A 15,363-nucleotide genomic window follows, 5' to 3' on the forward strand; every position below is an offset into this window, starting at 1 on the left:
ATTGCGTCGCCTAGCAACGAAGTTGAGCCCTCCTCTCACTTGCTGTCCGGGCGTTATTTCCTCGGGCATTCTATCGCTCAGGAAGCTTCGCAACCACGACGTTTTGACTGATTGTCGGCTTTAACGCTCCGAAGCGCGCCGTAGTAGAGGGATCCGGATTAATTTCGACAACCTGGTGATCTTTTGACAACGTGTGCCGAAATCTGGACACACGGGAGTTTTTGTCGTTCACCTCCATCAGAAAAGCCGTCACTGCGGCCGGAATCGAACCCGTGTCCGTGGGCTCAGCAGCGCAAAACATTAGCCACTGGGTCACCGCGGCGGGTATCACGACTTTTTCGGGAACGGCGTATCTAGTGGTACCGCAACAAGATGAAAGAACAGAGACCGTCATGTCCTTTTGCTGTCGGCGGGAGTTTGTTCATTTTTTTTTCTGCATTTACATTTCATGTTGCAAGGAGTATGGACAAAAAAGGCAGCACAGGCGCTGGCTTGACGAAGACCCCACCCCGTATACATACGTCGACGGCAGCGCAGCACTGCCGCCCTCTAATTACAAAGCAAGTGTCGTGTGATACAGCGAAAGAAAGAAAAAATAATGAACAGAAGCAAGTTGAACCTCAACCGACGAGCCTAGTGTGCAAAAATAAAAACAGATGAAAAAAAATGATCAGAACAATTTCTAAATGGTACAGTATACAATGCAAAGTTTATACGAAACAAACATGCACCTTGTTTACACCCTAGAGAATTTCAAAACTAGTACCATGGTACAACATAAAACAAGCGTAAATGCAAGTACAGAGAGCACGTGTGCACATTTAGCAGAAGATCGCCAAGTCAACAGTGTATTCCATCCACGAGTTAGGCGTTAATTTTTCTGGCTGTATATTGCATAGGTATAGTTCGTTTAAGTTGTAAGGCAGCTGATATTGAAGCCATTGCTTTTAAGCGCACTAAACTTTTTTACACCCTTTTAGCCAAAAAGGATGTAGCATATAAGTGAAAAAAGGGTGTTGGGAAGCCTTTACACCTTTTTTATTGAATCTTAACACCCTTTTCCTAGCTCTACACCCTTTTTGCGTGAAAAAAGGGCGTTGATCAGCTTCAACACCCTTGGTTTTTCTAAGGGTGTTGAAATGGTGTGTAAAAGGGGTTCAGCTGTTCACTGAATAAGGCCAAGCTTGGATGCATAATAACTGTAAAAAACACGACATACCCTCATATACTCCTCTACTCGCAAGATATTTCCAAACGCAAAAAAATGGCTCGTATGCAATGATCGCTCTTTTCCATATGCGGTGCGCCTCATGCCCCACGTCGAGCTTCGGCACGTGAAACACCAATTTGAACCTTCAAAATTAAAAAGACCATAGTCGTGTGGCGAAAAGGGTGTTTACCGACTGCAACGCTTGGGTGTTGGGTGTTGAAACAGTGTGAAATAAGAGCTCAGTTGCAAAAAAAAACAACAAAAACAGCGGAGCTAGGGGTCGACCTCGTTTCTTCGGGGTTGCTAAGTTTTGTTATGTTTGCTAAGCTTTGCATTGTTCTTGTTAGGCTAGAATGACCGTTGAGGGGTGAGGCCAAGTTTAACCGCATTTTACAAGGCTTTTCCCGTGTGTCCCCTCCTACCCCCCCCCCCTGCCAGGGGATCCATGAGGGAAACAAGCTAAGTCGACTCCCGCTATGCTGTTTCTCCAGCCTTTCACCACTATTGCAAGCTGCGCCATTTTTTTTTTGCCTTTTAGAATCCAAAAAAGACTAGTACCTTTGAAATGGTATAGTAAGAGGTGCGCATACGCATATGCCCCTTGTGCTCGCACTCTAACAATGTAGAAAGCCGACTTCACTGTTATATTACCCTATCTGTGGTGGTGCACCCTTTACAGGTGCCGCAGTTATTTTTCTTTGTATTTTTTTGCTAACGCTACCGAAACTAACTCAAGCTTAAACAGCTTCTCTGGTAATACATTATGTCATTTCATATTGCTTTAAACATCGTGAGGTACAAACAGCCCCCACCTGCAGAAAATGCTCAGTCCACCCGTGTAAACGGGTACAAAATGCCTCCAAAGTTGGAGGTCTCTTCACCTTTTTTCTTAGTTGGCGGTCTTTTCTTACATTCTTTTTCTGACACCCTTTTTCTTTACGCCCTTTTTCTTAGTTTCGAACACCCTAATTTGTAGCTTTACACCCTTCTGGGAAAAAGGGTGTTGAAATGGCGGCGAAGATTTTTTGGTACATAAACACTACCTCGGTATTGAAATGTTTTTGCAAATCCGGGTGTTAATTTTTGTATTGTCATAGTAAAGTTTATAGTTCCAAAATTAGCGCTAAAATATCCGTTTTTGTTTGCGATAGGCCCACCGACTTTATCGGGGGGCTTTCCTTTGTTGGATATAAAAGCAAGAAGAGCACATGTATTACTAAGTAAGTATGCACTCCCTGTACTGCTTGCATCCCGTTGGTTTTCTTGCTCAATTCATTTGTGTTCCAAGTGTAACTTTTGCGTATTGAGTGTTTGTGTTGAATGCTGCGCGCTCCACCCATTCACATAGCCACGCGTAGCTGCTGCCCTGGCCACACCCTTATTTTAGGGTGTTGAGCAACCTTACACTCATTTTTTAGGGTGTTCACACGAACACACTTTTTTCATCTGTACATTTTTTTCTCCAAAACACCTTTTAAATGTGTTCGCCATGGGACAAGATTCTTACACCCCTTTCGGCCAAAAAGGGTGTAAGAAAGCTTAGTGTGAGGCACGTAAGCCAATGCGGAATGCAGCAGATCGTTCGAGTTATTGTGCTTTTTGTTAATTTAGCAGTATCCTGCAAGAATGTACCACCAGTCTTCATTTCCTTTATGTAGTGTCGTGCAATATAGACGCTTAATTGGAATCATTTTTAGAACGAGGTATAGGTCTGTAGACGGGGAACCACGAGAGCAGTTTGTTGCATTCCGCAGTACCTTGCTTGCACTGTTTGAAATTTGGTGCAGTCTTCCCCCAGACCAATAGAGCATTGGTTAGTTGACTGCAGAATAATGAGCTGTAAATATGCAATTTCACATTTTGTGGAAGAAAGTACCGGGCCCCACACGACCTCGAAAGATTAAATTTTACTTGGTCAATCTGATGGTCCCAATATAAATTCTCATTAAATGTAACACCCAGGGTTTTGACATTCGGAGCACAGGGTATTTTAGTGCCACCAAGGAATAAATTTGAGGGCCGCGCAATAATGTATTTGTAGTTATGAAAACAACTGATCTAGTTTTTGCTACGTTGATAGGTAGTGAGTTAGCCAAACTCCATTGATGCAGTTTTTCCAGGGTCCTATTTGCTGCATGGGTTAATTCTGCATGGTATTAGCACTGAGGAAAAGGCTGGTGTCATCATCATCCAGCTGACAGCTGCAGGCCAGCAGAGGCTGACATCCAGCTCTCCTGGTCGTAAGGCCTATAGCACCAACTGTGGCATACAGTTCCGCCGTTTCGGTGGCCTCGCTCCGTTCGTGTTCATCAGGTTCACTGTCTTCAACTTTCACATGCGTCTCCATTGGATTGCTCCAAGGTTGCGCCTGTATAAGTAGCGCGGTGACGCAAATTGGAATAACTCTTGTTAGTTCCAGGAGTGAATTCTCAAGGAGTGAATGCTTACCCGGTCAAGTAATTATGCTTAAGGTGATAACCAATTCACCATCTTTACTTACCTTCTTTTACTCGCTACCCTTGATTATTTGTAATGCATGTCAGCGTGTAAGCAAAACAACCCCTTTTTGGCGGTTAATTGCTTGCTCTAACTTGTGTCAGGAACATGCGAACAGAACATGTGCTGTCGAAAAATTCTTACTTGGAATCATAGTGTTCGGTTATAAACACCAACGCCTGTAATGTGAGGCGGCTTACATATAGGGAGCCTTCGGTAAACGTAAATTCACTGGTGCTAATTGATGGTAACCGATATTTGCGGTTTTATTTTTTTTGTTCCTTGTTAATCTGAAACATGGCGCCTGCAGACAGCAGTAGAACGGAAAGTTGAGCTAGTTGGATCTGATTCGTGTTTAAAGCGCGGAAAGACGATACACAAGAAGCGCTCGCGTTGTCCTCTTCCTGTGTGTCGTCTGTCCGCGCTTTAAACATGAATGCAGACGGATGGATGGATGGAAAGGACTTTATTGACTAAATCCTGCAGTAGGTAAAGCCCGGTTGCCGGGCCGACCTCAACGTGGCCGTGCGTTGCATCCTCTTGGGCAGCCCTACTCGACAGGGACCCCTTTGCGGAGTCCGTGCCTTTCGAGTGCCTTGAGTACCTGCTCTATGGCCCTCTCTTGAACATGAATGCAGACAACAGTCGAAAATTAACGCAGCAGCACGGGCTGATAAGCATAGTCTGCTGCTCGTTAACACAACGCTCTATCCACGCTTCCATGAAAGTGTTTACCTGTGTTCTGGGTGATCAAGAATAATCCGGCAAAATATCCTTCGGCCTTATATTTTATCCTTATTTAGTGGGTGTTTACTACCGCCGTACCAAAAGGTAATACACGTACACGAATCTGTACATTATCTTTATTTTTTTTTAGTTTGCAAGACACAAAGCACAATGAGCAATACAGAACACAGACTGCTCGCTGAAAATCGTATTCACAAAGTTAAGGCCAAGGCTAGAGGCAGTATCATTAAGAAAGAGTGAAGACTTGCACAGCGTTGGGATTAGGAAATGCCCAGAACATATGGTCTTGTTTCAGAAGCGTAAAGCCTGAAGAGAGAAACCTGAGGAAACCCCGTTAAAGAGACGCTACTTCTGCGATCGGTTAACCTGCTGCGTGCTTATAGATTACTCCGCACTAAAGGGGAAAGGACATTTGTCGCAAGAGCGCAATGCAAACGCTGTTGGTGACCGATGGCGAGAAGAGTGCTTGCTCTCCAACAAACCGGTGTTGGTAGTACATCAAGAGACATCCTGCATCCGCTACTCGTTGCAGGCTTTCAAAAACCATACCCTTCTTGCTACGTTGGCTGTTTTTGAAAGTTTTGCTTTCAGTGCTTGCTAGGCTACGGGAGGGTTAAGCGGGTAGAACAGGAGCAGAGAAAAGGGCGCCGGCGGGGCTGTTTCATTGTGGAATGCACGGGAGCCGCCGCAGCAGCGTTTTCGTGCATCTCGCCTGTGAGGCAGACGGCGGTGTGAATGCGTCTAGCTCCTGGCGCGGCTCAGGGTGAAGGTGAGGGGTGAGTGAGACAGGGTAATGGGATGGGAGGCCACAGTCAGCGGCGTCACATGGTGCAAAGTGACGGGGGACGAGTGGACGGCGTGCAGGGTGACCGGGTGCGCGTGCAGCGCGTGCAGTGTGAACGGCGTGGAGTGCAAGGCCTGCACCGCGTGCACCACCGGGTGCGAGTGGACGACCACAGGCGCCGGAGCGGCCGGCCTCACGACCACGGCGGCGGGCTTGGGCGCCGGAGGGGCCGGGGGCGGCTCGACGGCGCTGGAGTAAAAGGGCGCGTCGGCGGGGTTGGAGGTCTTGGTGCCGGGCTCGTTGGTCTCCACGGTGGCGCGGAAGCCGTTAGCGTCGGCGACGTAGCGCACCGTGCGCGTGATGCCCGCGGCGTCGGTGTAGCTGTACGAGCCCACTTTGTTGTTGTTCTCGTCGCCTTTCTCCTCCTGGGTGGTGCGCGTGCCGAACTCGTCCGTGGTGTCGTGGTTGAAGCTGTATGGCGACGCCGGCTAGGGTGACAGCGGGAAACGAACGATAAGGCACAAGCGAGAACAATTTGCAAACACTGTACGGCCTGATCCCGTGTCTCTGACATGTGTGAGGGAAGCATAACGGTTTACAGTGGTCACTAAACGCTGTTCCATAAAGAAAGCGTGCCGATACTCGATGTAGGGTGGCAAAGGTACGAATTATTGCGGTAGGTTAGTTGCTTTAGTGGTTCACAATTGGAAAATCGTGCGAAAGTACGAATATAAACGCATAATAAAAAGGTACAGCTGCCTCCTCTGTTGATCTGTATCACCTTTAATTAATGAAAACCCGCTTTCAACGGTGTTTTATTAGTTATTTACGAAATGAGGCAAAGTTAAGAAACATTCAGTTTGGTAATTTAGTTAGTATAGCGGTTTACGGTTGGAAAACTGCGAGAAAGCAATTCCCTAACGGCAAAATAAATAGGCACAGCGCCTCTCCTGCTGGCCTCTTGATGCCTTCTCTTCTAATAAATAACAGCTTTTTTTATAAAGTGCTTAATCGGGTTACTTATGGGCCAAATGGGGCTACATTTTTTTAAGTCGTCGCGCTGTTTAGTTGAATACATGTCACTAGCTAACACAAGACGAGGGCTAAGATGCACACATGACGCTCGCTAGACTTCAACAGTTTTAGCAGACGACTGAAAAGGCTGCGAAAAGTGCAGCTGTCTCACCGTATCTTGTTAAGTCCCATTTTTTGCAGTGCTTATCAGCTACAGATTGCGCTTAAGTTATCTAATCAGCTATATTTCAGTAAAACGATCTCCATTCACAAAAAAAAAAAAAAAAAAAAAAAAAAAAACTCACCAGTTCCCCTTGGAGGGCTTGGCCGGCGGCGTATGCGACTAGGCAACACAAAAGAACCTGAAAAAGCGCGCGCGGGGACCCCTTGCGTGAAATGAACAAAGACTCTGTACTGCCAATGAAGCCATGCTCCAGATCTCAGCTGTTGAGAACATTCGTGTCCGTACCTTGCTGATCATGTTAGATCCTGTGTGGAGGCTGTCTAGTCCGTTCCCGATGTTACGTGTCCGAAGCTCTTCCGAGTTGCGTGATTCAAGGATGTTTGACGTTTTATCTCACCCTGTGTCCGTTTTTATACCCGGCTCCTTGGAAGCCCTACTGACGCTTAAGCAACCACGGCTTTTAAAATTATTTTTGTCCGTTTTTTTTCTCTCTCCCTATTCACACTCTTACTTTAACGACCTCGGAGAGGGCGGGAATATTTTCAGGGGCCATGTTTTCGCACTGCTGAATAGCTGGGGGACCGTATCGCTCCGGAAAGAGAGGCCGAGAGATGTCCAGCAACCGCAGGCTTTGCCAAGACGCGCGCACCAGTGGTTATCTTTTGGAGTGCGAGGACGCGGCGGCTTATGTTTAGCTCCCTCCGTGTGTAGCTTCCTATTATGAGGTATTCCCGGGGCTTCTCTCCTCGAGCCAAATTCGGAGGCCGATACCTCGTTATCGAGGTTGTCGTCGCGATGAGAGACTGAAACGCGATCTGTATGGTAATAAATACGAATAAGGGCAGATGTTCTGAGCATTGTGTGGCGCTATGCGAAAAGCCGCGCGGAGCAGCCCTTGCTTCAGCGAATGCCCTATATAGCGTTGTACGAACATAATCTGCAAATCTACTTTCTACTACTTTCGATGAGATTCTAAAAAGTAGATTGACATATTGATTTCAAATCTGCTTTAGATACAATACTCAATAACTTCCTTATTTGGGGAACTGCTTGCAACAGAAGTGTTTACGCAAAGAACGCATCTTATGTGGTTCACTTTGCATTTTTTTAACCTCTGTTTTTAATAGAGAGAACAATCGCCTGTCAATTACTATTCTTGAAGTTGAGCAAGTTGCGGAAGATTTCAAGGGAGGGGGGGGGGGGGAGAGTTGTGTTATATCATTTCTACGAGTAAGAAACAGAAATGAAAAACAACGCTTCTTGAAGCTTGTAAAATCAGTTCGCCACTTGTGATTGGTGGTTGTGCACCGTTTATTCGAACCATCGGAAAACATCCAGTTCGGTAATCATTCCGTCAGCCATTTGCGCTGTTCGGCATTCTAAGTTCAAGCGGGAATTTGATATACTTCTCTAAGGGATCAATTGCGGAAGTTTAGCTCAAAAACAACTATTAAAGCTTCGAAACTAATAAATATCGGCAGTGAGCACTAACTCCGAATTCTGTGTGCGCATAGATAATATCAGGCATTCCTCCATTGACGCTCTAAATTAAACTGCTGCCAATTTTCACGTCCTCCTCCCAATGTTGGCGCCAGTGTGAAATTGGAAACGCGGTCATCGTACATGGTAACACAAAACGCAAGAGCACCGCATCAAATGAGAGTTTACGGTATGTAAAAACAAACCCTGCAAAATCACTGTGTGGAACGCCACCAAAAAAAAACGCTCAGCTGCCGGTAAGCCTATCGTAAAATTGGGCTCAGAATGAAAAGTTGGCAAGGAAGGGGACGTGTTTGATACATGCAATTACATCAAGTTCTCTCATTCACACTCGTGGGATTACTGGGGCCCAACGGAATAAAAAAAAAACGCGTTTATGCAGCTTGGGATTCCCTTTTCATTTGCCGACACGTGCTTGGTTTAAGCAGCTTCGAAAAAACAGCCTGGTCTGCAACGCCCGTGTTCACATCTTGTAAACTAAATTCGACTGAGTGGAACTAAAGCACACTGTTCTTTTTAAAAGATTCTCAGAAGTTCGACCATTACCGCGAGGTGGGATACATGGAACACGGTTTTCTCCACGGCATCCACACAGACGGGCGCACGTGAAGATCGATGACGTTGCACTTTTTGTGAGGTGTTCACTATTGCTCGCGTGGCTGGTTTGTGTTCGACTACACCGACGACAATGCTTTTGTGGGAGAAAATTTTTCCAAGGAATGTCAGTCCACGGTGATCTAGCTCCTAATAGCTGAAGGTGGTCGACCAGACGAAATCCATTACAGAGTGTGCATTGGCGACAAATCTCTGTCGCATGGAACAGTGAGTGAATGGGTGCGAATGATTTGGGTAGGACACCAGGGAACCTGCGGATTCAGGCTCGCAAAGCAACATACAACTTGCTTTAACCGAAATACTCAGCAGCTCACACCTCAATACAATGTTTTTCGATGACAACTGTTTCTGCAGTGACGAACAAATTACTGTTTAAACAGAGCAACCTCTATCGCTAGCTTACTGCTCACTATATATGACATGTCAAGAGCTCTGTGACGTACTTGGGAGAGCAGCCAAAAATGGGCAGTCAGTACGCTGACTCGACATGCTCATGAAAAGCGGCAAGTTTAGAATCGCTGATTAATATTAGCAAGTCGTATCAGAGTGTCATAACTGTATGCCCCGAAAACGCCGTTGTCCGTTCTGTGCGCAATTCAAATGAGTAGAATCAGACGATTTGAGCTCTCTTGAACCCTCGACGCTTTTTGAGGAAACGGAAGTGCCCGATTGTTCGTTATTCTTTCGTATTCAGGTGTCATGCTATAGCGAAAGCCACTCAATAAAAGGTGCGGCGTGCCCATTGCTTGTAAAGCCCCTCCTAGCGCTCACCCCGATTTTATGTTGATTTGCCCGACTCTCTCTTTGTAGCCGTCCGTCGGTCGCCGTATGCCAGTTCCACCTTCAGGCTGAAAGCCCCCGAAGCAACTGAATTCTACCCAGTTGAGCAAATAAGAGTAGTAACGTCGCAACTTGAGTGTCTAAAAATAGCTGGTGAGTCGCAACCTCTGTTCTTTTTTCCTTATTATACAGATTACTAGCTTTAAGTTCGTGTAATATTCGCACAAGTATTATTCTGACAAAGTCATCTTTCGATAGAAGCAAAGTTGTATGTTGTCTCAATGGTCCCTTCAAGCAGGTAATCCCACCCTCATTCCTCTTAGGGGACCGCAAAACACTCGCTAAGAAATAGTCTTCTTCTTCTTGGTGTACTTGGAAAGCTGCAACAACCTCATTACAGTCTGCAGTAAGGAACGCTATAGATGCAAGGTACATTAAGAGACAGTATGATGTGGGAATTGTTTTATTCTTTGAAACTACCTACGAGAAAAAATAACTTCTGGAGAGGAAAGGTAAACAACACATCCTTGATCTCATCCTTAGTTGAAACACTCTCGCAAGGATGCGCACACTTTCGGAGTGCCATTCCCAGGGCAGGAGACAAAGGGGCCACTTCAGGCGCTCTTGGCCTTGGTCAGGGTGTAAGTGAGGGGCGCGCCGGAGATGGCGAATGGCTGCGCGGACAGGGTCACCGGGGCCACGTGGTGGGCGGTGGCGAAAGAGACCGGGGCAGCGTGCAGGGTAACTGGGGCGGCCTGCACGGCGTGGACGACGGGGCTGGACTGGACAACAACCTGGGCGGGCTTGACAGCAGCGAGCTGAGCTGGGGCGGCGTCAAGAGCGCTGGAGACGTACTGGGCGTCGGCTGGGCTGGAGGTCTTGGTGCCCGGCTCGTTGGTCTCGACCACGGCGTGGAATCCGCTGGCGTCGGCGGTGTACTTGACAGTACGGGTGACGCCGGCAGCGTCGACATAGCTGTACGAGCCGACCTTGTTGTTGTTCTCGTCACCAGTCTCCTGCTGCGACATGCGGGTGCCGAACTCGTCGGTGTTGTCGTAGCTGAAGCTGTACGGCTGCGGTGGCTGCGGTGGAAGGTAGAGCGGAGTCACATATTTGAACGAATTAAGTTCGTACACGATTATAAGTAGGCGCCCCACCGTATTTTCTAAGTGAGGAAACGATGAACAGCTCGTATACGGCGCCAAGTCTTTACGCTAAAATAAAATACCATACCGTTACGCTACGACAATGCGATTTCCAGCCTTGGCTGTAGCAATGATAGGTGCCAATGATTGCTACAAAAGGCTCATTGACGTACGCGGGTCTTTGATGCAACGACTCCCGGCAAGACGCTGGCCTTTTTTTGTGCCTCTTCCACGCAGCCTCTACCAGCATCAGGCCGCAGACAATAATAGCATTAATAAAATATCTCACAGTTTAAAAACTTCCTTATGCTGGCGATTAATTGTGAATATAACAGGAGAAGAAGTAAAGAAGGAAGGCGAAACAAGGAAGGATTTTCGTTTATTAGTAACCCAGCTCACTTCTGAACGGCGCATGTCGAGCCAAATCACTCGAATAAAACTCCTAGCTAAAATTTTGTTATTGCGCCTGATGAGCCAGCCACATCAAGCGCAAGCTTGAATTTATAGATATGGAGGTAACCACTCAGTTCAGTAACTTTGCGTTCGAACAATGTCTGACGCTTTACATTCTGACACTGTACTTTCAACAGGTGAGAAATAGGCTCGGCGGTAAGATGGGGCACATGTCGAGCTAGGCAGTGCGCTTTGAGGGGGTCCTTAGCACCATTAGTGTATATAAAAGCTCTCTTCGGAGAATACGGGTGGAAATAGCTTAGGCCAACACATCGTAAACGTTCCATAGTATAGATTTTGTTACGCAATTTTAGGTTACTCCAATGACGGCGCACGAAATGGTTTCGAAGCTCGTTCACGTGAATGCAAATGCCCTTCGAGTTCTCGAATGTCAAGATTTGCCGTTAGCGCAGACCCAGTTAATTGCCTTGCGGCACGTAAAGAGGATCTCCGTGAAACTCCAGCGCTTTACAGCGTTTCCGAGAGACGCGCGGCTACACTGAACTTGCAGGTAGGGTTGCGACACGGACAGGGAAAAGTCGGCCAGCAGCCTTGAGTTTACTGGGCAGCACGCGATTCGGCCGCTATTCATTGCAGTCGGACTCAACAAAAAAAAAAGTGCCACCGATGCACTATCGACGCAGGGCACGTAAAGTCTGGAGTCGTGTTTCTTACTGGCGCGTTTCTCTTTTGGCGAAGTGAATAGCATCGCAGAAAAAAGAGGGTCTTACTCCTGGAGGGCAAAGTGTCGCCGTTTTTTTTAAACCGTATTTCCGCCTCGGCTTCTTGAATGTTCATTCTGGAATTGTTTTAACGGGACCATGAAGACAACACACACCCTTATTTTAGGTGAGAGAACTAGCCTTCCATTCCGGCCCTGACGAACATTTTTCTAACCTAGAATATGTTACTACCCTCCTGAAAAGCTCCGTATATACGGAAATATGGGAATACGGAGTACTTTCCTAGAATGACACAAAGCCGCAACATAACACGAAATATTTTTGAGAAACAAATGTGAACGAAATAGTGCATACTTATCCAAGAATTTGACACCGATTTTAAGTCTGTAAGTTTACTAGAGCCGCCAAATCATTGTCCGTATGAATTCCGTATATACGGATTATACGGAAAACGTACGGAGCGTCATTTTGCTTATTATTGAAGATAAAAACACGAAACCTGTGCCAAACGTTTTTATTGCACACACAAATGTGATTCCCTGTTTTTTATACTAACATCTACTTTCGGTGTGCTTGGGTGCGGCATAATCCGTATGAACTCCGTATTCTCATAATTCCGTATATACAGAACGTTTCAGTAGGGTAGCACTGGCAAACTTCCAAATTTCCCGCCACCCAACGAAACCAGTGACGTCATTCGAGGGATCCTGAAGACAGGATAATTAGTGGAGTAGCTGCATGCTATCATGCACCAATTGCAAAATAAAGACACCACCAATTGCAATGTAAATTTCCTTTTCTTTTTCCGGTAGTGGCTTCTGTAGGGGGCTGCCAATAGCTCAAACTGATCCCTATAACATCATAAACGCAGTCTGAGAAGGTGGCCGGTGCATCGCCACCTTTTTTATTTTTTTAGTGTCTGGTCTAGTTGCTTTAAGTTTGCGTTAACATTTGCATGATGGCTGCTTTGATGTTGCAGTCATTCGAATGAGCCAAAATTGCATTCTGCCTATGATCAATTACTACCGTTAGGACACAGCTGCAGGTGCAGACGTCACGGTGACAACCGTAGGTAAGCGTGGTTGCTAGGCTGGTGTACGTTAATTTTATGTTTTCACCATTTAATGTTGTTTCAGTCCTGGAGCTACGGCCCTCCTTTCATTTGAACCCAGGAGGAGTGACAAGATTGCGTGACACCCTACATTTTAAGGAGGAAGAAGAATACCCCTACTCACCGTGCATCTTTTGTCTTTTAAGCAGGGTAGCGAAATGTTTTGGCAAAGTACTTTGGTAAAGAATAAAGTACTTTTTATTAACTGATCATGCTAAATTACATTTTACATGGTGTATCAACATAGCATACCGCGGTTATTTCTTTCTATCGCGTCTTACCTGGTCATTACTTGACGTATTTTATTTGTGGTAATATTTTTTAGCCTTATTCGGATTCGACTACTCCCTTTCGATCTTTATTACTGGATATATTGAAAACAACATTGTTGACGCCCAGAAAAAAATATAAAAAAATTCATGTACAAAAACAGTCACTGCTGCCTTGCTGCGTTGATAATGTTCGCTCACCTATTCTGCTTCAAGCGAATTCTATGGTCAATACACCCTAACAAAACCGAGGTAGTCGATCTTTTCCTGCTGTACTCTGTATTGTTGAAGGCCAACGAACTTTTCGTCCCTAATTAGAATTTGTAGACGTACAGATTAGGGGTTAGGGCACAAAGGAAACTTTCTTCACTTATCAGGAGACCTGTAAGTTGATTGTAAAACACCTAGGTCTATTTGTCGGGTACCAAGGAACGTGGTGTTGACAACAGAGTCTGAATTACGCTCGCTTCAAGAATACATCTCCGTAGCCACTAGTCGGGACCACGACTTTCTGCGTAACGGCAGACCTTCTAGGCCACTAGACGCCATGTTGTAACAATTAAGTAGGCGTGAATCCTAAGTCCAAGGTGTGGGACCTTTTACCGAGTTCATTAAGAAGCATAACCGATATTCTTCGCTTCAAATATGCATTATTTAAACAACGCAGAATAAAATTGTCGCTGTGTGCCTGAACAACATTTTAAATATTCGTTGTTACCAATTGTCTGTTATTGTTCGAGTTCCCAGTGCACTTTCAGTCATATTATGTTCAATGCTGCAACCCTCCCTCATATCCTACGAGTAAAATAAATGAGACGTAATAAAATGGTAATGAGGCAGATGGGCAATACAGAAAATTGCAACCGCGCAGAGCGGAATGTACAACACGCTTGCCTCTTTACCTTCCTTGAGTGCGTTCTGCTTTGTGCTGTAGCTACCTACAATGCCATTTCCCTGATTTTGACAGTATCAGATTAAAAAAAAATTTCAGTTACACTTACGCCATCCAGGTTTATCTGCTGGGCGGCAGCAACGGCAACGAGGCAGCATAGAACAATCTGAAACAAAGGAACACAAGAGGGCAGAGTCGTTAGCAGAACTTTGCGTAAGAAAGGTCTGCTAGGTGCCCTTTGCAACAGTTAGCGCCTGAAAGAAAATAGTAATTACGTGGGTACCTTGGTGTACATGGCGACTGGATGGTGGGATGCCGTGCTGGACTGGTAAAACGAACAGTTGACCCAAGATCAGCAGTTTGTCCCTTATATAGCAGGCTCTCACACCCTCCTCCAGTGTCGTCACTTAGCGAAGACGCAGTCCACGTCATTTTTCTCACTCTGTTGTACGCACTCACTCAAATCTACCTTTGGTGCGTGAAAGTATTCACCCCGCAGCCTCCTGTCAACATGTTGGCGGGGCAAGAGACTTCCCTCATGAGGCGAGAGTACGACGCAGCTGATGTAGCGACATTGCGTAGTGATGATTGGTTTGTCAACATATTGCACCTACTGGTCTCTAGATCGCCTAAGCTGCTATCACTCTCTCTCTCTTTCTCTCTGTCCCTCTCTGTGCTGTTCCTCTAGAGTACAGTGCCTTCAAAGCAGCCGTCAGAATTCGCGTTCTCATTTTGTTCACATCTGGTCCGTTTTGCATTACAAAAATTGACCTGTGAAATAGTTTCTTATGCGGGTCCGGAGTGAATACCCGCGGGAAGGAAAGTGCCGCCCACGGTTCTTAGTATTCCGACGGAAACGCAAAAAAAAATTTAAGGAGGCGATAGCACAGAATACGCTTCTGAATGCAAACTTTGTTGCGGAGTGGAGTGAGAAAACTGTCCGGGGTTATTATCTCCACGATCACACGGGAATTTAGAAACGTAAATATCCCACGGTCGAGTTAAAATGAGCAGGCTGATGCCTTGGCTCAGTATAATGACCCTTAATGTGCATTTCAGTGCGCGAGAAGATCTTGCGTAATTTTGTGGAATTTGAGAACCTAGTCATCTTGTGCAACGCAGACACGGAGATGCACGCAGCTAATGGAAGTCCCTCAAGCAGACAGGCACACAGGAATGCACCCATTTTTTAATTAACATAAATGTTGCAAGCAAGTATTTTCATGCTGCGCATCCAGTTTGGGAAAGCTAAATCACTTTTCTTTATCTTTATCCATTTCTTTCTGTAGCCTTGATATATTTGTGAAAATTAACTCGCTCTTTATCACTTCGCGCTCCTAGCTACTCCTTTCAAATTTTATTTTGGCGCTTGTTAACAGCTCAGATTTGATTGATTGATTGATTGATTGATTGATTGATTGATCGATTGATTGATTGATTGATTGATTGATTGATTGATTGATTGATTGATTGATTGATT

General features: G+C 45.8%; 1 protein-coding gene and 1 pseudogene across 2 annotated transcripts; both read right to left on the reverse strand.

Moving 5' to 3' along the window:
* Positions 1–4,893: 4,893 nt before the first annotated feature.
* On the reverse strand, positions 4,894–6,732 carry LOC144168524 (cuticle protein 16.8 pseudogene; annotated as a pseudogene). Its single transcript, XR_013322186.1, has 3 exons — positions 6,721–6,732; positions 6,557–6,613; positions 4,894–5,725 (listed from the first exon to the last, which is right to left on the reverse strand). The product of XR_013322186.1 is annotated as a cuticle protein 16.8 pseudogene (transcript).
* Positions 6,733–9,777: 3,045 nt separating this feature from the next.
* Positions 9,778–14,242, reverse strand: LOC144170011 (cuticle protein 16.8-like). Its single transcript, XM_077699499.1, has 3 exons — positions 14,167–14,242; positions 13,993–14,049; positions 9,778–10,412 (listed from the first exon to the last, which is right to left on the reverse strand). The coding sequence occupies exons 1-3, from the start codon at positions 14,176–14,178 to the stop codon at positions 9,945–9,947; spliced, it is 537 nt and encodes a 178-aa protein (XP_077555625.1). The 5' UTR covers positions 14,179–14,242; the 3' UTR covers positions 9,778–9,944.
* Positions 14,243–15,363: the final 1,121 nt, after the last annotated feature.

Source organism: Haemaphysalis longicornis, unplaced genomic scaffold, assembly GCF_048455015.1.
Source record: "Haemaphysalis longicornis isolate Haplotype H1 unplaced genomic scaffold, Haemaphysalis longicornis Haplotype H1 scaffold_2, whole genome shotgun sequence".
In the NCBI taxonomy this organism is placed as follows: domain Eukaryota; kingdom Metazoa; phylum Arthropoda; class Arachnida; order Ixodida; family Ixodidae; genus Haemaphysalis; species Haemaphysalis longicornis.